The sequence below is a fragment of the Trypanosoma rangeli genome, assembly GCF_003719475.1.
Source record: "Trypanosoma rangeli strain AM80 chromosome Unknown Tra_15.4_contig_00053, whole genome shotgun sequence".
In the NCBI taxonomy this organism is placed as follows: Eukaryota; Euglenozoa; class Kinetoplastea; order Trypanosomatida; family Trypanosomatidae; genus Trypanosoma; species Trypanosoma rangeli.
The window spans coordinates 15,467-35,380 of record NW_021705800.1 but is presented as its reverse complement, the minus strand read 5'-3'; the positions used below and the strand labels follow the sequence as shown (position 1 = coordinate 35,380).

The window sequence follows — 19,914 nt, the reverse complement described above, 5'->3', positions numbered from 1 at the left end:
TTCTCTGCGTGTTTATCCACACGTCGAGGCGTCATGGTACCGGTGGGAACGCATGTAGAGTTAAGCCCTCAGATCCTATCATTTTTTGGGTGAGTGAACGGAAGCTAAACACCGCCATCACAGACGTCTTCTTCCTTCCCTATTCAGGCGGAACTTAGGGAAGCAAAGGAGCGAGAGAGGCAATGTGAAATAATCGTTAACAAAAAAAATGTAATTGTTGTTCGTGTGGCTGCACGGATGGGTGTTATTTACCGTTGTTACGCGGAGGACAGAGAGAGGTAGGACAATGAGAGAATGGTAAAGGGTTTTATTCTCTCTGCGTTTGGTTGTCGTTTTTTTTTTGCGTATCATCGTGTGTGTGCATGTGTTTGTGTTGGTGTCTTTGCCTGATGCTACGGGTGCATCAAGGGCAGGGTGTATGTTTGCAAACCAGCACAAGTTGTGGGGCAGCTCACTTACTTCCAGGCACACACACACACACACAGAGGAGACCCACAAAATGAGGGTGGGATGCAGAACCGGTGACGGAAAAGGTACAAGAAATATGTGAAGGTCGAATTTCAGAGGAGGCGCACCGACGTGGAGGAAAAATGTATATGAGAGAAGAAGTGGATGTAGTGTGTGCAATATATATTATTGTTCATTTTTGTTTTCTTCTTTATTTCTCTCACACTCCTGCTTCACACTGTTTGTGTTGATAAATTGCTTCGTTTTGTTGTTGTTGTTGTTTTTTTTTTACTGCGATTGGGCATTCTTATATATATATATATATAGGCCTGTAGAAATCCGTGGTGACACTGTGTTTTGGCTTGAGCGCCGATATGTTTCTTTTTCCGTCGCATCTTCTTTGATGCGACAACGCTACATTGCGGATATGTTTTCATGCATACCGTGATATACAACATACAGCATACACCTCTTTATATGTGTGTGGTTATACGTGTAGGAGCAAACGCAACAGCAAGAACTGAGAGAAAACAGTTTGTGTTCAAAAGGGGATGGAAAGGAAATATATATATATATAAAAGAGAGAAGGAGGGAGGTATAGGAACAGGAAGTTTTCTCCGTCACTCTAGTTAGTGGAGTCATGATTTGAGATGGGTACGAATATAACTTTGTACTGTTACGGTTCTGGGTTCTTTCTGAGTTCCACCTCTGCCCCCTGCTGCTCACTTCTTTTTGTGGCTCATCTGTTTGTTCTTGGGATCATTGATTCTATGAAGACAGCTGCATTTCCGGTAGTCGTCTCTTTCGGTGAAGACTTCTCATTTACCGCGTTTTTGTTTTTTTTTGTTTTGTTTTCATTGTGTTTGCCTTGCCGTTACTTTATCCCTATGTGTCCTTTTTGTTTGTTTGTTTGTCGCGCCAAAACCTGTAAGGTGAGCTTGGTGAGAGGCAAGGAGTCACTGCGGGCGCGGTAGTTGATGGAGGCGGCGACGGATATCCTCACTGCTCCTCGGGTCGCCGAGGCGGTGCGACTCGCGGGCCCTATACCCAAAGATGGCACACCCACAACGACGAGAGAAGAGCTCGGTGGTGCGGAATTGGGGCAACGTGTGTCGCCACGGTCATCCTCACGCCGTCGGGTGGTGAATGTTTTCCCCACATCGGAGTCTGAGACGTTAGAAGTCCAACCTGCATCGTCGAGGGGCCCCTTGTTCGCTTCCTCCTCATTGGAAACAGCGTCCGTCGTGCGAGACTCCAACAATTCTGGGGGGAAGCGCGGCATTTCCGGGAAGGGGCAATCGAGGAACTCTACAAGCTCGCCAGGTGTAAAAGGATTGGTCACAAGAAGTCCTGCCACTACTCGCTCCTCTGTTAGTAGTACGAGTTTTTCCCCGTCTAAGCCCAATAAGCGGACCACACACACCGTCTCGTCGAAGCGCTTTGGTGTTCCTGGAACGCAAGGTGACAAGTCCACAACAAGTTCAGGGACGACCAAGAGCAAACTGTTTTCACTCAAGCCAGAGGGTAAACCGACACCGCTACCGAAGGCCGGAAGGAAAGAAGCAACGCCAAAAAGAGGTTCTCGTTTGTCTCCACCATTGCGGCGACTATCACCAGGGAGTAGGAAGAAGAAATGGAGGAAACCTTTTCAGGCTCTAATGAGTGCTGAGGAAAAGGCACGTATTGTCATTGACACTGAATATGAGGCGGAATGGGAAACAGTGCTCTTGAAAATTGCGAGTGATGCCTTTGTGCCACAGAGACGCAACTTTTTACAACTTCAAGAGGAATTGTACAGGGTGCATCGTGAATGTGAAGCGACTACTACAGAAGCAGAAAAGGCTGTGGAAAAGCTGGTCAAATCCACCTTTGAATTGCTTCAAACTGTACACTTAGCTGGTGCGAATGTTTTAGGGGAAAACAGAATTCTTGAACTTGACATCCCAATGACCATGCAAGCATTTACCACCGAGGTGGAAGTACTGTCGTGCGCCAGGGATCCTTCTTCCTACCTGACTGAATCTCACTTACCTGTAAAGCGGCAGGATACGAATCAGGAACCAGAAATTGGGAGAATACGCTCCTTTTTCTTAGAACTCACGCAGGAGTTGGATAGGGTGGGCCTCTTTTCTGAAAAGACCGTGAACGCTGCCATGGAGAAGAAAGATGAGGTTGAAAAAAATATACAGCACCTTGCATCTGCGCTTGCCTCTCTTATTCAACGGGTTCATCGCATGATCCAGCATTGGAAGAAAAAGGTGGAGTCGTTGCAGGGTGTGATCAATGAGCAAGCAACGCGTATGAAGGTGGCGGATGATTTTATTCGGGAGACCACCACAAAACATCATGTGGAGGTGGACAGTGCAATTCAAGTTTGCAGACAATTTGGTATGGAACTTCGACAGCGGATGGATGCCTTAGAAAAAGAGGTCCGCAGCAGCCTTAGTGAGCTCATTCAACGAAGTACGGAGGTGAGTATTGAAAATAATGCCTTTTACGACCATGCGCAACTTTTACTTAACAAGGAAAACACCATTCAGTACTACATGTCAAAGATGGAAACGGTTTTAGTGGAACAAGGAAAACTGCTTCGTGATGTGCATCTTAGACTTCTGCAGCTGTGGAAAAAGCGTTGCGGTGAGGGTGATGAGGAGCGATCCACCTTGACACACAGTGGCTTGCCAAAACCCTATCACGCTGCACTGGATGCATGTGATCGTGACACTCTTCTTCGCCTTTTGCACTTTGTTGCCCTGAATAGCAGTGATGTGCCAGGCTTGCTGATCAATGCACTTGATGAACATGATCTTTTTATAAAAAGCAACACTGAGGAGGCGCAGGCTGTTGCGAAGCAGAGTGCGACAGAAACAGCAGTGCGTGCGCTTCTGGAGAAATTGTACGAGGAAGGGGACATCAAACTTAACCCACGTCAATGTTCTGCATCCCTTCCAGACGCAATTAACGATATGGTACGTCACTACAACACATACATGACAAAAATGGAGAGGAAACAGCGCTGTGACGCACGAAAAAAAAATATGAATACTGCTTCTTCACTTGCATTTTTTGATAGTCGTACACCTATGCCAGATGAATATGCTGCGGAACTGGCCTTGCGTCCGCCGGTTCAAAGAAAAATACCGGTAATATGTGACGGTAACGCGAACCGCATGCAGCTGGATAACACATCACACACTTCTCACGGTAGGGGTGTCACGGCTTCTGTCATTGATTCGAATCCCAATGAAGCGAATATTGAGACGGTGTTGCCCCAGCTTGAGGTTTGTCACGTGCTGAGTCATCTGCGGCAAAGTCACCCCTCAGCCCTGGACCCGCCTGGCACTGCCACAGTTGTTGGTTTCGGTCGTTGGGGTGGCAAAATGGCAAAAAGAGGTACGGATGGAGAGGCTTGTAGTAGTAGAGGAGGAGGACGACGAGGAGGCGGTGGTGGTGAGGGCGAGAATGAGGGTGCCGGTGTCCCACGCACCGGGAAAACTGCTGTGGGTATGCGGTTTTGTGCGGGAATCAAGCCCTGTCCACCACCTTCTGTACCACCGCGGATATTCCTCATGCGACACGTGCTGGAACATCACTGCAACGACGTGCAAACACTCTCTGTTGATCCTGATTCACGGTGTAGGTGTTTCCCAGGCGAAGACGTGCCGTTTCTCAAGCTCCAACGAGAACTCTTTGGGGCAGAAACGTCGTCGTGAGTTTAGGGCGTTGTCATGTTTTGACTCCTTATACACACACGTATATATCTTTTTTGTTGTTGTTGCTGTTGGGTTTTGCTTTGTCTTTGCTGTGTAGCTGACGCCTTCTCCCTTTATGCTTTATTCTGTTGTAGTCTCGGTGTGTATCGTCACGCCTCTGTTGTGTGTTGTTCATGTATATATGTGCGTGTTGCATTTATTTTGAGAAGGTGCGTGGGGCCCCTCTTACTTTTGACAGTCGTGAAAGAGAACTGAAAATAAAAATATTATGTAAATTTGACGTGAAGTATTACTCAAGTTAGTGTATATAGGAACTGGAGTAGTATATGGGTGCTGTCCAGGTTGACCCCTTTGTGATCATTGCACACACCCTGTCTCCACGCTCTCTCGTTTTCCCTCATGTTTGTTTCTCCCAGACCCCTCGCTTTTTGTTGCAGCTGCTCTAAGAAGCAAGAGAAGAGGGAGTCAACATCAGTAACGAGAACAACACAAACAACGCATTTTTTCGTTGTATTCTTTGACATAAATTTGTATTTCCCCTTGGTCAAGAATTCGTGCTTCCAATGCTGCTGATCCACCGCCGGTTACTGCCGTTTCTTTACTCTGCCTTTTTTGCTCTTGTCATTTTTTCCGTGTTTATTTGTCTATACCAAGCTCTTTGACCGGGAGACCGCAAATCGTCTTGGTTAGTCTCTCACCCTTTCCCCTCCCTTCCTTCCTTTCACGGTGAGTGCGTGGGTGTTGCTAGTCATTGGCGCGTGGGCCTCTGCACCTTAGTTAGGTAGCTCTAGTTGACTTCTCGCCGTCGCTAATGCGCCGCTCGATGTCTTTGTTTGGGGTCTGGGGGGTTCTGCGCGAGGAGTTAAATAAGATCCCTGCCATGCTGCATTTCCATGCAAATGAGTCTGTCGATGCCGCAAAAAGAGCCGGTCATTCGCTGAAGAATGTCTACTTGGATGAAAACCCGGAACTAGCAGAGAAGCGCAAAAAACATCGTGAGTCATATGAGGAGATACTACGACAACAGCAGCAACGGGCAAAAGAAGCGTCTGAGGAGTCACTGCGGGGGCTCAGCTTCATGGAACGTATCAAGAAACGTGTAGTTTCCGTCAACAAGGCATTAAAAGAGGCTACTTCTACAAATGCCGGAGCTATGGCGCTGCTGCAGCATTGCACTGCGTCGCACGCGGCGGAGGTTGCGGTGGAAGAAGGTATTGATGTAAAAAATGTAACCTTGCAACTCGAGAAGAAGAAGACTGGCACGCAGGTTGGATATGAGACTGTGGTAGTGGGTTACATTGACGCCCCAAAGGCGTCGGAAGCGGAGGTGATGGCGTTTGCTGAGAAGCTGCAGAAACGGTGCCCGGTAGCCAACTCTATGAAAGGAAGAATAGAATGGCGTAGTGTGTCCTCCACCACGCCTAAAGCTGACGGTGGAAATAAGGATGAGGGCACCGCAGACGCGATTCCAATGGGAACTCCAGGATTTAGGCGCTACGTCTCATCGACTGCGAAAGGAGTTGGCGGAGGTCTACAAGATCCTGATGAGCTGCATCTTCCTGGTAGCAAGCCGTGCAGTGACGAGAAACGTGACAAGTAATCATCAAGACTTGGGAGGAGGAGTAGAAACAATTTCATAGCTTTTTCTCTCAATGGCGGTTTGCATATCATATTGGCCTCTGTGCATCTTCCTTACACCCAGATGGATGGATGAGGGAGAAACAGAGACGGCTCCTACGTATCATAGCTCACACGCACACACACATGTACCCGCACACTACGATGCAGGGTGGGGGCGGTTGATGATGGTGGTGGTATAAACCGAAAAACAAAAACAAAAATGATAACAGTAAGCCCTGCATTGAAACGGAGGAAAAAGTCTTCTGGTGTACGTGATGCTCTTGGTTGGCTGGGTGCTAAACTTATGTGCCTCTCTGTTGATGTTGTTATTGCTCTCTCTCTCTCTCTCTCTCTCTCTGTGTGTGTGTGTGTGTGTATGTCTCTTTGCCTCAATACCTCTTTTCTATTCTTTTTTGCTGCCTCTCACTCACGCTAACCGTGCTCATATGTCGTGTCGTTGACAAATATAGTGCGGTGCTTGCTCACAAGGTAAGGTAACTTAGGCAAGAGGAGGAAACTGACGAAGGGAAGTAGGGGAAGAGGGTGAAGCGTTGGCGAAGGGGCTGAGTTTGCCCCTTCACTCCTACAAGGAGAGAAGGAAAGAACAGAAACAGACCAAGAGCCTGCGTCGTTGAGTCCACTGAAAATACTTATTTATTATTATTATTGGGGAACACACATTGACACATACACCCATTTGTTTAATTATTTCTCTTTTAATTGTTTTTGTGTTACTCTTAGTTATTTATCTTTTCGGAGAGGGGGCGTCGTCACTCGCATGAAAGATTGTCTGCGAAGTCTGTTTTGCTTCCGTTTTGTTGCGTCGTGCGCCGATTGTGGTTCAAACGCAAAAGATGACGATATTGTTCTTAAAAACCGCCTTTTCGAGGCAAAATATCTCGCATCTCTGCTTAAGTGCTGCACGCCGTATGAGCCTGTGATCCCGCCACCGAAGTGGCGTAGGTCTTACGGCAAATGGGTCTCGCTTGGGCCAAAAGGAGCGGAAGCCCTTAGTGAACTGCTAATGAATCAACTGAACTGTAAAGTGGCCGATGATGGCACTCGAAGGATGCTAACTTTGGATCTACACAGTCTTCGAATTGGAGATGACGGTGTACGAGCGTTTGCCCCATTTATTGCCCGTGAGCATCGGCTTGTATCTCTCGTGCTATCAGGTAATGACATCACAGACAAGGGCGTCAAAGTACTCTTGGAAGCTCTCCAGGTGAGTTCTCCGTCCATGCAGCGGCTCTCGCTTATTGGCAACCCTCTGACAGCTGAAGGTGTACGGAGTGTGTGCGAATTGTGTGCCAATTCTTCGTTTCCCCTGACTGAATTGGCGATTGGTCGAGGTGTAGACGGCAAAGAGGCACGTCAGTCACTCGTTCATGCCAAATCGGCGCAAAGCATGAGTGCAGGCTCCATTGAGCTGCTTCTCTCAAATTGTGGGAACACGTTGGTGTCGTTCACGTACGGGGGCTTCAAAGGGAGAGACTTTGCCGTCAAAGACTTCCTTTTTGTTCTTCAGATGGCGTTGTATCAAACCAAACTACGCCACCTCGCTCTCCATGACTGTTACACCACAATTCCTTGTAGTTCGACGAATGGAGAGTCTTCTAACTCTCTGTCAGCGCCCTTTCGGTTAGTCTCAGAAGCGTTGTGTTCACCAACGGCACAGCTACAAAGTCTCAATCTGCAAATCTCTCTGAGCGAAGAGGCGGTTACCGCCTTAGCAGTTGGAATTTCGGGTGCGACTGTTTTGGCTAGGCTCAGTCTACGTGGGTGTAACATGAGTGCAGAGAGCCTTCGTATTATTGGAAAAGCTCTTGACAATAACCGTACACTTTTGTTTTTGGATTTGTCGCATCAAAGCAAAGAGGTGGAGCATCCGCTCTGTGATAGTTACAGGATGAGTCAGATACACAGTGGCGAGGTGAACTTTAACACTTTTCACTCACGTCGTCCACTGCTACCCATTTTTGAGGCGTTGCATCGTAACAGAACTCTGCAGGAGTTGATTTTGCTCGGTATTGACGTCGTTAACAATGATGTGGAGGAGCTGTGTGCTTGCGTGGAGCGCAGTGGGAATTGCGTCATCCGCCGTGTGCAGTACACCGGTGTGAATTCTAAGACGCTTGCCATTAAGTTGGAGGGTCTTCTGAGGCGCAATCGCAGCCACAACGATGTGCGTGCAGGAACAAACATCATAAAAAACAGCGACCCAACAAAATTGCAGTTCACGCTGGAGGAAAACGTTGCACAGTGCAAGTTGGAAGCGCAGATGGAGCAGAATACCACACCCTGTACAAGGATAACGAGCATTTGCGAAAAACCAACTCCCTTATGTGTGCCAAGCAGCTCGCAAATGCATAACAAACTTGACAACAAAAACAACAGCAACGATACGAACAGTAGCGGTGACGTCGGTCCTATGGAAACGACTACAGTTGCTGCAGTTTCAAGTAGCCTCAGTGACTCCGGCTTTTCTCTTGCCAGTTCATCCTTCGCCATTTATTCCCCGCGCGGGGGTAGTTGCCAGTTGAATTGTGTGGGAACTTTGTAATCTTTTTTGTTGTTTTGTTTCTTTGTTTTTGTTTTTGCTCTTCTTCAAAATCTATGGCGGGGAGGGAGGTAATAACATTACGCGTTTGCAATGATGGCTGCACAGCCGTGGAAGCAGGCAAAAAGAAATGCCCAGGATAAAATTTGAATGGTGGCGAGTTGTGCATCGAAAACGTGGCTGTGTTTAAGGGGGTGCGGAGAGTAGCTTGCGTCGTCGCGGAGGGAATCGCATGAAAGAAGAGAGACAGGTTGATTGTGTGGCTATTGAAACCAACGAATGGCGAAGAGAACAAGAAAATGTAGAGTACAACAGGAACGAAATCCCTAAAGAAGCACGGAGGCATGCCACTGTGTAGGCAACTTTCTTTTTTTATCTTCATCTCTCAATTCTGATATAAATTTATATCATTCTCTACATTTGTTTTTTGTTTTTTTATTTAGCTGTGATCGATGACGCCTTGGGATGGGTTATCTTTTTTTCTTTTGTGCTTTTGCGGCTTCCGTAAAAACCGTTTTATACGCTTTTCCTTCAACTACGCCACCCCCACCGTGAACATGTTGTGGGCACATTTTATTTACCTTTGCATTATTTAATTGTTTGTTATTCCTTTTAATGGTCGCTTCTCTAATTGCGTGGAGTTTGTCAGGGAGCGGAATGAAAGTCTAGTTTTTTTTTTTTTTTTTTAGGGGTTGGTTGTTTTTCAGTTCGCTTTAAAAACTTTATTTTCTCCAGCTGCTGCTTTTCAGCGGAGGAGGATGAGGGGGCGGGGCTCCCTCATAGATGTCCCCGTCGCCCGCGTGTAGTGAAGTTATTTGCATTAGTATTTGTTTGTCTTTTGTCGTATCCGCGTTGACAGCTAAAACGTGCTGATTGTGCAGTGCAGGTGACAGCTGGGTGGAAAGATTGGAGGGGGAGAAAGGAGTTGTGCGTTTTAATTAAGGAAAGAAGTTTACGTCAAGTGTGTTGCTTTGCGGTGCCCGTAGGTCGACCGTGTTTTAATGGTTTGTTTTCCTTCTTTCGTTCCTTTTATGTGAGGGAGACTGTCGCAGGAGGATCTGCACGTGTCCCCTGCGAATCCAATCGTAGTGTGGGGCGATGCGAGGAATAGAAAAAAAAAAAACTTTTTTTTATCTTATTTGAAATATTTATTGCGGTGATTTTGTTCAGTAGTTGGATGGCAGTTGCCATGCTTCTTGCTCTTCCCCTTTTTTCTGGTATTTTTTTAATTTTTGGTTTTATGCTGCCGTCACACCCTCACCTGAGTTTTTCACACTTTCTTCCATTGCCTCCACTGGCTTTGCATCCCCACACTTGCGTGTCAAGAACTTACTGTAGATAGTTATCTCCTTTCCCCCACCTCAGTTTCCCCTCCTCCATTTTGTACGTCACAGCTGCTACGTGTTGTTGCTCATACAACAAGAAGAAATAAGAGAAAAAACATGACGAATTGGTGGGCTTTTGAGCAAGTAGCTGACGGGCTCCTTCTTTCCGGGCTTACTGCGCCTCTCACGGCGCCAGTCACAGCATGCGATGCCAGATGCCAATGGGGTGCCGCTTGCGAGCGAGCATGCGATGGAGGCTTACACATGGCGTTCGCGCCACGCGCTTAGTGGTCGGTGCGGCCTGAGCGTGAAGCGTCCAACAGAGAAGCACGATAGTGGGAATGCTGCACGCTGAAATGGGGGTGGTGATACGCCAAATCCCGATATGTCGTTGTCCCATGAGTACACGATTTCGCGACCCCCTGATGATTACCGTATGTGGGAGGTGGACTTTTACTTGCAGGCCACAGGTGACAACCCTCGCGTGTTGCTCTCTGTTGCGCCTCACTATTTCCCCTTCCAGAGCGGGGATGCAGAGAGCAGTAGATTTTGGTGATCACCCACGGCAGAGGATCAAGAGATGTATGACAAACGCATGCTTGAGACCCCACTTATTTGGGAGGAACTCATGACGCTGTCAGTGGACTGTACCGCTAACGGCATCTTCCTCTGGAGCGAAGAGTGGATAATATTTGGAGAAAAAATAGCTGACAAGTGTTTCTCGCGTCGCATTCAGGGCCGTGACAGGGATGACAGTGTGGACAATACGAGTCTCTTGGGTCATTGGTTAGGGAAGGACCTTACGAGGCGTTTGTGCGACTTAGTTGGCGTATGATGTCAGACGGTGAAAATGACGTGTACGGTGAAGAGAAATGCTCCTTGAACGATTTGTCTTTACCTAATACTTGTGTTGGTCCGCGTCATGGGGAACTGGCCGTGTTTCTTCGTACGAGTAGCTCAGAATAAGAGGAAGAGGATGTGGCTGTATTACGGCAACGTCATGGAGGTGGAAAGGTGGGGGCATGTGGTGGAGAGAGTGTGAGCAGTGGGGCACAAGTGTGGAAACGTGCTGGGGGCTGCGCTGTGTCTGGAGAAGATGTTCCTTATGGAGTGCACTTTACTCCGTACGTGACACTCATGAATGCTGGCGATGATGCAATTCTTCTTTAGAATTGCGCAGGGCATTTTTTTTTCCTTTGGAGACCGTTATGTACGTATATAATATATATATATATATATATATATTGGTTACGCTTGTCTATATGAATATATGCATGTAGAGGAAGTGTCGTTGTTTTTATTTTGTTGTGTGCATTGCGAAGAGCTGCATCAGGTGGGGGGGGATAGTCTACGGGCGAGTTATCTTTAACTTTTTTATATATTTTGTAAATTATTCATGGAGTTCAGCATGGACTATAAAGTGCGGCTCATATGGAGCACAAGGTTCAGCAGAATCCTTCTGATGTGCACTTGTGCCTCCGTACGTGCAGCATCAGCAATGGGCATCCGGTGTATGGACATGGACACGTGGCTAGTGTGAGACTTTTCCGCTCCGTCACTCGTGATGATTTTATTCCATTTTACATCCCACTTTCTTTTTGTGTGCTTGATTGCTGAAGAAGACGACACGAAAACAGAAGAAAATAAAAGAAAGGTGATGTGAGAAGTGGAGGGTTCAAATACACCAAGAAGTTACGCTTTCAAACGACATATGGTTGCAGGGAAGCATTCATATACCGCGCATTTGTGAGATCTCACAGCTATGCACGCCACGCGTTCAGTGTGCTCTGCTCTCTGTACTTTACCTCTACTGCCTCTTCATACCAGCACTCCTAGGCCAAAACATCGTTGCGGCTCTCCTCCTCGCTTTGAATCTCATAATGTGCCGTGCGGTACGAGGGTCATTGGCGCCAACTTCCCACATTACACAGTGGTGGCGATCAGAATGACGGTGTTGAGGATGTTCCAGCACGATTCCATGCAGGGGACAATACAATGCTGCTTCCATTTCTCCTTCCCTCTCGATATTTGTTGTACGTGAGCCTCTTCGTTTCCGGCATACAGTTACTTGTTGCTGCCACCCTTGTTGGGTTGCTTGGGTTGCCAATTCTGCAACAGGAATAGGCAAAGACGGTGCTCAATAGCTTTGGGGTGTTGGAACGGAAGGACGTCTGTCCCCTCACAGTGAATGTCGTGTCATTTACACTTTTAGCTGCCACAGCTGCAAGGCTCTGTATGACTCTCCGCTGGCAACATTTTCAACATTCGCTGGAGCCCAGAACGCTCGTTTCATCGCAGTTCCCTGTTGAGTCTTGCCGCTCTCACAACACTTGCCTCCTCTATATATCCCGTTTATGACTACACCCCCCGTGTTTGTTGTTCATTTCTTGTCTATGATCTCATTTTGGATTTCTAACTACCTTCGCGTACGAATTCGCTTTGTGGAGGTGATCGCGAAAGAGTGTGCTATAGTGATCCTTTTACTTCTCGTGGGGGGATTATCGGCGCAGTTGCCGGTTGTGCAGCGACTTCTTATTGAGCGCAAAGAGCCCAGTGAGGTGTGTGGAGTATCAGGTGATATGAACGCAATTGGGTAAAAATATTTCAGAGTGCTACGGTTCTTCGAAAGGGCCTTCAGTTTTTGTTACTACTGTACACTATCATGGCTTCACGTTATGCGCATGGAAGTTGGCGCTGCATCTCAATGCGTGAGTTGGAAGAGCATATGGAATATTTCTCTGAACCGCCGTTTTTATCGTGGCAAGTCTTTACTGTGCGATGCCCAGCGCAGGTGAAGCAAATGCAGCTGGTACTGGAGCATTACCTACTGCGTGCTATTGTTTCATTGATGATCATTCTAAGCATTATGGTTATGGATATTGTGTCCATCCTGATGGTTATGACCTCTCTCTTTGGTTTAGTGTTACCGTCCGAAACCTATGTGATACTGCTTCTGTTCTGCTACTTGGCAATCGCAGCGGGGATCGTTCTTGAATTTGTGGCCGCCCTAGACAATCGCTTGCAGCAGCCATTTTTTATGTTTTATGTGGGGACAGGCGTGCCTGCCTTTGTAGCGCATCTCGCTCAGTGCTGCATTAACTCGTTACTCGTACTATCCGTATCCATGTTTCGTTTGAATTCCGTACAAAGGTAATACATAGCGCTCTCGGAGAAGAAGGCGCACATTTGAAAGGTATTTCGTTGTCTTCAGAGTCGCCTGGAGGAGATACGGTGGATGTTTGAGCAGGTGTGCGATCGGGCCACAGGGAGTGTGAGCCGTCATGGATTTTCTTTGCTCGTAGGGCGAGTGATGCAGACAACACACCTCAAGGAAGTGGACATGGAATTATTTTGGTGCTTCTTGACGGCAGGGGAACCGGTTCTCGTATACATGGGCCTGGAATTAACCTCAACATAAAACCAATCCGCCTTGGAAGCTGTATTGAATGCCGATGCGGTATGCAACCCACCAAGCAACCTCCCCACCGCTCCTAACGGAGAACGAGGAACGTCAATGTGGTGCATGGAATCAACTGGAAACATCCCTGGCAGTGGCAAAGAAGGATAAGAAGTGGATGCGGAAGCCTGGGAAGAAATTAAAAGGTCTTGTGATCCCATTTGCCGCACAGGTGCAGTGAAGGGAAGTTGCGCTTCTGGAGAGAAGGATGTGTTCCTGATGAACGCATCCTCAACAACCCTATTCCAAGATGTGCAGTTGGAGGAGGAAGAGGAGGATCACGTGTATCTTGGTGAACACACAAAAGACTGGAAGGATGAAAGGCGGCAGCAACGTTGGCGAGAGCGACGCACCGATGCATTCCAGTCTAACATGTGTGCTGTTGGGTTACCTGGTGGTAGCATGGCCTATCTTGATTTTCTTGTGTTGGTGAATGGGGTTGAGTCGTACCGCATGCATCATTGTAGCAGCGTATATGTGGCGGCAACAATGATAAAACAAATCATTTGCCTCAATACATCAACGTTTTCCCTTGTTGCTATGTTTGCTGTCTCTATGGCAATGCAACGGCTGGACATTCTTAATGGCATGGATCTGTTATTTTTTGTTGGCCTGGCGTGTATTCTACTGTATATTTTGCACAGGTGGTCTATCATAGTTGCATACACGACGCTGCATATCGCAGTCCTTTTCACTATCATGGTCTACAACACAAGTTATCATCCAAATAGTATATCCTATGCCTGGATAGAGATTACTGACATCTTCATTGGCAAGAACCCTTTTGTCCTTTTGGTGTACTTTATTTTACTGCTGTTGTGGTGGTGCTGCAAATGCGTCTTTCTAGGCGTGAAAGGAGTGGGAATATCACCATTCAAGAAATTCTTCAACGAATGGAATGGCGTTGCTACATATCATGTGCAGTTTCTTCACAACCTCGTCAGCATTTCTTGATATTGCCAACAGCACTTGTTTTGGCGATGATGGCGCTGTTCATTCCTCATAATATCTTTATTGCCAGGTTTGCACTCCTGATCCTCCTCTATCTCTCCTTGGGTACCTACTTCCGGCTTGCAGAGAGTGCCATGCTGCCCGCTCTTGGAACCTATAACGTAATGGTGTTGTTTATTAGTGCCCTCCACCACGTTCCTGCTATCTCAAACGCCTTTGCTGAAAAGCTTTCCGATGTTGTCGTGTGCCAAAACATCACGGTGCGGAAGTGTGCCTTGGAAGTTGGTCTCCCATTGAATAACTAATTTGGTTCTACCTCGTTGGATCTTATTCCATGGTACCTGGCAGCAGCGCTTTCTGTTTCCTCTTGCAGGCATCGTTTTGGGTCTCTTGTGCGAAGCATAAATTGAGGTGAAGCGGAACACGACCACGGCAGAGATGGAGGAGTACTGGAATAGATGGAATCCATTAATGATCCCCTGATCGCGAGCTGTGGGAGGGCGCGTGAGCAAGAAGACGAGGAGGAAGCGATGAGAAGCAATCCTGCAGTGCATATTGGAAAAACTTTTACTCAAGGCGCCAGGGAGCATCGAACAGAGTTACTTTTTTCGAAGTTACAGAGAAACGCGAGTCACTTTTATTGGGCGCTGCGTCCCATTGGTGTTTGAGATCTCGCGGTACCTTTTCATTTTTGTCGTCTGCATTAGCAAACTTGGCACAACAAGGGACAGGTTGCTGGTGTGGGCCTCTCTCGCATATACGAGCTTAGCTGACTTTTCTGTCTTTGGGGCAATCTTCATGGCATTCTTCTTGATCGACTCCCGCAGCATATTGGTGGTGATTATCGCTGTTGTTAGCATGGCGCTGAATTACTTGTATCCTTTTTTCTTTCTTCCGGAGCTTCCGCTTTCTGCCATCACTAGACGCTTCTTTGGTCTGCATAAACGTGAGAGTGGAGAAGGATTAAGTGTCCTTCCATCCCTTCTGGCATACGCCATGGCCTGTGGTTTACGAGCGTACGAAGATGTATCTAAACACACGGCATGAACAAGACACAGAGCATCAAGCGAGAATGTGTGGCATTCCACGTTATAGTACCCATTTATAACACTTGATGAGAAGCTGGCGACTCATTCTGGAGAGGAACAAGGAAGCGGGTGGAGTCTACGCGCTCCCTGTTGGTTTTAGTAGCCTCCAACAACACCTGCTTTTTGTGTGAAGTTATTTTCGATCCCAATTTTTTTGTGGATGCTGCCTTTGAATTAACGGTTCTTGTTGTTGTACTCGGTCTCGCCCTTAGGTTAGATCGTGCTACAGGGATGGTCTTTTTTGTTGAGCTTTTGCTTATGTGGGCAATTGGGCGTGTGCAGAGTACGACAGATATGCGCTACGCAATACCCCAAGAGCTTCTCATGGTGGTCGCTCTGGGAAGTTTCTATCTTATTCGCCTTGGGCTGCCGGAGGGATGGGTGAACTTTTCAGTACTACGTCCTGAGGAGTGTAGTACGTGGAACCAGTACTTTGGCTGCGGCCTTCCGCCCCATCATTTTTTTTTGCTTTTCATGACAGCAGTAGTGGTGATGCAACGTTGTATGCGATATAACATTTCTGAGGTGCGTGCAACCATTCCACATGTGGAAGGTGCCGTTGAGCTTGGTGGGCTCCTGTGCAAGACGGCAAAAGATGTGGAGGACTGCCAAAAGCTTCTCCGCTCAAATATCGAAAATGTGTTGCCTGTCCCTTCACACGATATCATACGAAATACAAGAGCACTCTTTGATCTTATAATTACTTTGTCGTGTGTGCTTCTACCAGCTGCGGTGATTTCATTTGTACAAGGCGTCATGATGGCATCACTGCTAGGAGTCGTGGAAAATGTTGTATCACTCTTGGATACTCACATTTATGCGCTACCTTGCATGGTGTTGGCACAAAATTTGACCCTTCTTTACGTTGTTTTTATTCTTGACCTTTATCCCCCAACTTGTGACGCGACTTCCACCATCACCTCCAGTCATGATCCATGCAGGGAACGTGATGCTTTCGCCTGGCTTCAGTCCCTGGTCGCTGGGGATCATCATTGGACAGGCGCTGACGCTATTTTCGGCGGTGGTGCAGCAACACGTCTTCAGTGAGTTTTTCTTTGCGGCGTGCCTCATTGGCTTCTGTAGGGGCTCATTGGAGGCCGAGGAGCGACACAAAGTGATGCTTGACTATTTTTGTCGAAAGGACGCTGCGATGCGACGTCAAATAGTATCCCAGGAAGCGGCACTGAAACGGAAACTTGAACAATTTTTCGCTGAAGGAAACATGCGAGCACGCCGCGCCGAAACCAAATTTGAGGCTCCGATACCCACAATGGGAGAGGACGATGAGGAAGAAAAGGGGGAAGAAAAAGGGGAGCTTTCATGTGGGACAATTTTGTGCTTCACCACAGGGAGTTTGCGTGCGAGGGCTTCATTAGGTGCCTTGTTGCGGTCAGGCACCCGTTTAGATTCGCTGGCTCTCCCACAGCAACGTCAGCCCCAGTTGAAGCAACTGATGCCGGCAGAAACGGACGTTGAGTGCCCTGACACTGCGTTAAACGAGGGGTTGGGTGATGGTTCCACAGAAAAACAAGCTCCCTCCGTACACAAAGATGACAAGAGGGGGATATTCGGTAAATTGTCAGGTGGGATAGGAGAGTGGTTAGAGCAGCTTGTGCGGTATTTCTCCTCACGCACTTATCGTGGAAAGGCGTCTCGATGAGCACACTCTCAGGGTCATCACCTACTTGTTGCATCCGCACAATTTATCTTGTGGAGATCTTCCCATGTATGCCATATTTTGTTTATGCTTAACTATGCGTTTAGTGGCACCCTGCTGGATCTTTTCATTTCCCTCTCCGCAACACTTTGTTGGGATGCTTATTTTACCGTGGTTGGGGCAATGTTACTGGCGCAATGCCCTCATTTACAACGTTGTCTTCATTTTTGCTAAGTGTGTTATGCAGGTCTTCATTCAACATTTTAACATTCATCCCACCGCGTTGTACTTTCTTTCCGCCTGTGTGTTGTACATTGGTTTGGACCGAAGCACGGCGTCCTCCCGTGCCATGATGTTGGATATTATTATGGATTTGTTTTGTCTTTGGCAGCATCATTCTCCATCGTCAGTTGTGCTCTGATTACGGTGTATTTTCCAACAGCCATGAGGAGCCATGTAGATTACGCAAGGGAGAGGAAGAAGCAATACAACTCCACTAAACCCAGCTTCAGCACAACGGGGGGAACAGGGAGGGAAGAAGTGAATCTTTAGAGGAGGATGTGGAGAAGCGTGGGGTGTACTGTGCGGTGCGTGTACGACACATGAAGGAGAGCGGCTACGGCAGACAACTTCACCTCCGGAGCTGAAGACGAGTACTAATGAGAAGGAGGAGGATAACAGTAATGACGATGATGGTGGTGAATATCACTCCATACATCAAGCATTTCAAGACCGATCCTCACACAAAATAAAAGTGCCGCGCAATTACTGGAGCAACATATGTAAACGCAATGGAACCGGATCAGACCACTACACTCTTCAATTTTTTGGCGGATAGTACCTCTCTTATTGTCTTTGCTGCAGTTTACTTTCTTCTGGTGGGTGATTCTCGTGGTAACATTCTTTACAGCGTGCAGCAGGACATTTTTCCTGGACCACTGGTACTGATCCTCTTTGTAGGAGTTTTGTTCGTTGCAGTCGAACGTATTGTGTACGTGTTGTGTATTCGGTTCAGCTCAACTTGAGCCTTCATTTTATGATGACGTTGGCGTATCATGGTCTCTTTATGGTGTGGCGTCTCACATTTGCCCATCACGCCAGCTGTCATGATTCTGTTAATAAGGTTTTTTCTTTAACAATGAGCGCCTTACAATTGCGAGAGGGATTTCTGCTTCACCGCAAGTATGACCCTTTTACGACACATACAGACATTTTCCATTATGTAGGTCATGTTGTGTATCGTGTCATACCATGTCTGCTTGAGTTACGGCTTTTACTTGACTGGTCAGTGTCTCCCACCGTGTTGAAGTTGCAGCACTGGATGTTTCTTGAGGATGTGCACCACACTGTGTACCTGCGCTATATTGACATCAGCGACTTGGCCTGGACAAGTTCCAAGAAGGGGCGCCAATTCCCATTTTTTGTCCGAGCGTACCAAGACATTGTTTGTTTTGCCGCGTGCCTCCTTGTCTTATTTTTTTCCTTTGGTCCAAACATTGGTATGAACATGGTGACGTCGTGGCGAACAAGGATGAAATATGTCACAATGTCACACTTTTACGAGGCTGAAGGCACCGATGTTCGCGTTTCATCTACTTTGCTTCCCAAACTTTGGAATGCGTTGCCGTTGCTGCTCCAGGACAGATACGGGTTCCATAGCTCGCTGCAGCTGATGATGTTCCCAAGATGTAGTGCGGAGGTGTGGAGTGTTGCGCCGGAAACAAGGCTTTTACTGTTAGGCCAGCTTTACGCGGCCGCGAAGAACGAAACAGTGCTTGTTATACATAAGGAGGATGATATCGTACGGAAGGTGGCTTCAGCAGGGGCGACACGAGACGTTTATAACAGTCAGCAATACATTGTTCCGTGGGCTGATGTGGTAAAGTTGCGGGATACCTTGGAGAAGGTGCATATTTTGCATACTTCTCGTCGTTGGAGAGAAGATGGAGAAGTGGCTAGTTTCACGCCTACCATGATGTACGAAACTGGCGATTGGGTCCCTTTTCAGCAGTTTTACAGTCCTTTTGTGAACAACTCACCTAATACTGTGGTGGTGAAAGAGAAAGTACGGACAGAGTGCGATGTTCAGATGACTAGTGTTGGGGATAGTTATAGCAAAACTCCATCAGTATTGTACTGGTGTGTTCGTTGCCACTCCTTTGTGAATCTGACTGGTGGCCTAACCAAGATGACATGGAATGGAAATGGCGTGAATGAAATTGGATCCGGTTCCGACGCTGGTGCGGCACAACGAAGGACAACACCGCTGGACGGCAGCTACCAATGAGAATAATGCTATGAATATTTTTTAACGTTGTGGCATCATCAGATGTTGCACTCGATTCATCCTTCGTTTTTCTGCGCAACGCTGTCACTGGCCCTGCACATCGTGTGGTGTTGCTGCAAGTGGCAAGCCCTGACCCCATCGCGGAGTTGTTGCGCTACATTTACATGACACGTTCCTCAGCCAGTAATGGATATGTGGACAGTCTTTTGCTGGAGCAGCAGCTGTTTCTTGAACTAATTAATTGAATATGGTTCGCTCGCTCGAGCGGGTGTAGGCTCTAAGTGGTCACCGCGTGAATGACTACGACGCTCTCGGCAGATTTCAGAAACACTTGAAGAAGTCAAGCGATGACCCGTTTTGAAGGATAAAAGCAAAGAAACGTTGACCTTAAGCTGTCGTTTATTATTATTATTATGTTTGCGAATTCTCCTCTTGTTAGTGTTTTTATTTATTTATTTTTTTTGACAGATATTTAAATGGCGCCTTTCTATCCAGGCTTTGTGGCTTTGTTATCGTCACCGTATCGGTTGTTGTCTCTATTGTTGTGTATACCACTCATGCCTCCGATTTTGGTTTTTCGTCGGTTGTGGGGAAGAGGGTTGTTGGGGTCTCCACGGGAAGAAGTCCCCTTCTCGGGTGAGAGGACCCATTTGTCGAGTCTCACGTATTTCGTTTACGCTTTTTTTTTATTTCCGTTTTTTTTTTTTTGATGGGTGTTTTGAATGTGTCTTGTTGACCCCCACGGCCTTTGCGTCTGTTGGAGGCACACAGAGAGAGAGAGGGAAGGGAGTTAAAATACTTGCTATTGT

General features: G+C 47.3%; 11 protein-coding genes and 1 pseudogene across 11 annotated transcripts, besides 15 other annotated features; 10 read left to right on the top strand and 2 right to left on the bottom strand.

The window, feature by feature from the left end:
* Positions 1 to 317: 317 nt before the first annotated feature.
* Positions 318 to 380: a microsatellite.
* An 86-nt stretch (positions 381 to 466) lies between these two features.
* Positions 467 to 484: a microsatellite.
* A 225-nt stretch (positions 485 to 709) lies between these two features.
* Positions 710 to 735: a microsatellite.
* A 20-nt stretch (positions 736 to 755) lies between these two features.
* Positions 756 to 773: a microsatellite.
* Positions 774 to 1,277: 504 nt separating this feature from the next.
* Positions 1,278 to 1,312: a microsatellite.
* Positions 1,280 to 1,361: a microsatellite.
* A 63-nt stretch (positions 1,362 to 1,424) lies between these two features.
* On the top strand, positions 1,425 to 4,160 carry TraAM80_02371 (uncharacterized protein; the record flags this gene model as incomplete). Its single annotated transcript, XM_029379375.1, has 1 exon — positions 1,425 to 4,160. One exon carries the CDS (start codon positions 1,425 to 1,427, stop codon positions 4,158 to 4,160), a length of 2,736 nt encoding a protein of 911 aa, XP_029240706.1.
* Positions 4,161 to 4,210: 50 nt separating this feature from the next.
* Positions 4,211 to 4,253: a microsatellite.
* Positions 4,254 to 4,971: 718 nt separating this feature from the next.
* Positions 4,972 to 5,760, top strand: TraAM80_02370 (uncharacterized protein; the record flags this gene model as incomplete). Its single annotated transcript, XM_029379374.1, has 1 exon — positions 4,972 to 5,760. One exon carries the CDS (start codon positions 4,972 to 4,974, stop codon positions 5,758 to 5,760), a length of 789 nt encoding a protein of 262 aa, XP_029240705.1.
* A 352-nt stretch (positions 5,761 to 6,112) lies between these two features.
* Positions 6,113 to 6,138: a microsatellite.
* Positions 6,139 to 6,160: a microsatellite.
* Positions 6,161 to 6,475: 315 nt separating this feature from the next.
* Positions 6,476 to 6,529: a microsatellite.
* A 29-nt stretch (positions 6,530 to 6,558) lies between these two features.
* Positions 6,559 to 8,343, top strand: TraAM80_02369 (uncharacterized protein; the record flags this gene model as incomplete). Its single annotated transcript, XM_029379373.1, has 1 exon — positions 6,559 to 8,343. The coding sequence occupies one exon, from the start codon at positions 6,559 to 6,561 to the stop codon at positions 8,341 to 8,343; it is 1,785 nt and encodes a 594-aa protein (XP_029240704.1).
* A 2-nt stretch (positions 8,344 to 8,345) lies between these two features.
* Positions 8,346 to 8,379: a sequence feature (A-rich).
* A 630-nt stretch (positions 8,380 to 9,009) lies between these two features.
* Positions 9,010 to 9,027: a microsatellite.
* Positions 9,028 to 9,788: 761 nt separating this feature from the next.
* On the top strand, positions 9,789 to 10,833 carry TraAM80_02368 (hypothetical protein; annotated as a pseudogene).
* A 47-nt stretch (positions 10,834 to 10,880) lies between these two features.
* Positions 10,881 to 10,910: a microsatellite.
* A 371-nt stretch (positions 10,911 to 11,281) lies between these two features.
* Positions 11,282 to 11,318: a microsatellite.
* A 1,009-nt stretch (positions 11,319 to 12,327) lies between these two features.
* TraAM80_02367 (uncharacterized protein) lies at positions 12,328 to 12,819 on the top strand (the record flags this gene model as incomplete). The annotated part of the gene is made up of 1 exon (XM_029379372.1): positions 12,328 to 12,819. The coding sequence occupies one exon, from the start codon at positions 12,328 to 12,330 to the stop codon at positions 12,817 to 12,819; it is 492 nt and encodes a 163-aa protein (XP_029240703.1).
* Positions 12,820 to 12,944: 125 nt separating this feature from the next.
* Positions 12,945 to 13,283, bottom strand: TraAM80_02366 (uncharacterized protein; the record flags this gene model as incomplete). The annotated part of the gene is made up of 1 exon (XM_029379371.1): positions 12,945 to 13,283. The coding sequence occupies one exon, from the start codon at positions 13,281 to 13,283 to the stop codon at positions 12,945 to 12,947; it is 339 nt and encodes a 112-aa protein (XP_029240702.1).
* A 58-nt stretch (positions 13,284 to 13,341) lies between these two features.
* Positions 13,342 to 14,076, top strand: TraAM80_02365 (uncharacterized protein; the record flags this gene model as incomplete). Its single annotated transcript, XM_029379370.1, has 1 exon — positions 13,342 to 14,076. One exon carries the CDS (start codon positions 13,342 to 13,344, stop codon positions 14,074 to 14,076), a length of 735 nt encoding a protein of 244 aa, XP_029240701.1.
* A 203-nt stretch (positions 14,077 to 14,279) lies between these two features.
* TraAM80_02364 (uncharacterized protein) lies at positions 14,280 to 14,663 on the bottom strand (the record flags this gene model as incomplete). The annotated part of the gene is made up of 1 exon (XM_029379369.1): positions 14,280 to 14,663. The coding sequence occupies one exon, from the start codon at positions 14,661 to 14,663 to the stop codon at positions 14,280 to 14,282; it is 384 nt and encodes a 127-aa protein (XP_029240700.1).
* Positions 14,664 to 15,392: 729 nt separating this feature from the next.
* TraAM80_02363 (uncharacterized protein) lies at positions 15,393 to 16,208 on the top strand (the record flags this gene model as incomplete). Its single annotated transcript, XM_029379368.1, has 1 exon — positions 15,393 to 16,208. One exon carries the CDS (start codon positions 15,393 to 15,395, stop codon positions 16,206 to 16,208), a length of 816 nt encoding a protein of 271 aa, XP_029240699.1.
* A 70-nt stretch (positions 16,209 to 16,278) lies between these two features.
* Positions 16,279 to 16,821, top strand: TraAM80_02362 (uncharacterized protein; the record flags this gene model as incomplete). Its single annotated transcript, XM_029379367.1, has 1 exon — positions 16,279 to 16,821. The coding sequence occupies one exon, from the start codon at positions 16,279 to 16,281 to the stop codon at positions 16,819 to 16,821; it is 543 nt and encodes a 180-aa protein (XP_029240698.1).
* Positions 16,822 to 16,915: 94 nt separating this feature from the next.
* Positions 16,916 to 17,239, top strand: TraAM80_02361 (uncharacterized protein; the record flags this gene model as incomplete). The annotated part of the gene is made up of 1 exon (XM_029379366.1): positions 16,916 to 17,239. The coding sequence occupies one exon, from the start codon at positions 16,916 to 16,918 to the stop codon at positions 17,237 to 17,239; it is 324 nt and encodes a 107-aa protein (XP_029240697.1).
* A 615-nt stretch (positions 17,240 to 17,854) lies between these two features.
* TraAM80_02360 (uncharacterized protein) lies at positions 17,855 to 19,105 on the top strand (the record flags this gene model as incomplete). The annotated part of the gene is made up of 1 exon (XM_029379365.1): positions 17,855 to 19,105. The coding sequence occupies one exon, from the start codon at positions 17,855 to 17,857 to the stop codon at positions 19,103 to 19,105; it is 1,251 nt and encodes a 416-aa protein (XP_029240696.1).
* Positions 19,106 to 19,784: 679 nt separating this feature from the next.
* Positions 19,785 to 19,813: a sequence feature (A-rich).
* Positions 19,814 to 19,914: the final 101 nt, after the last annotated feature.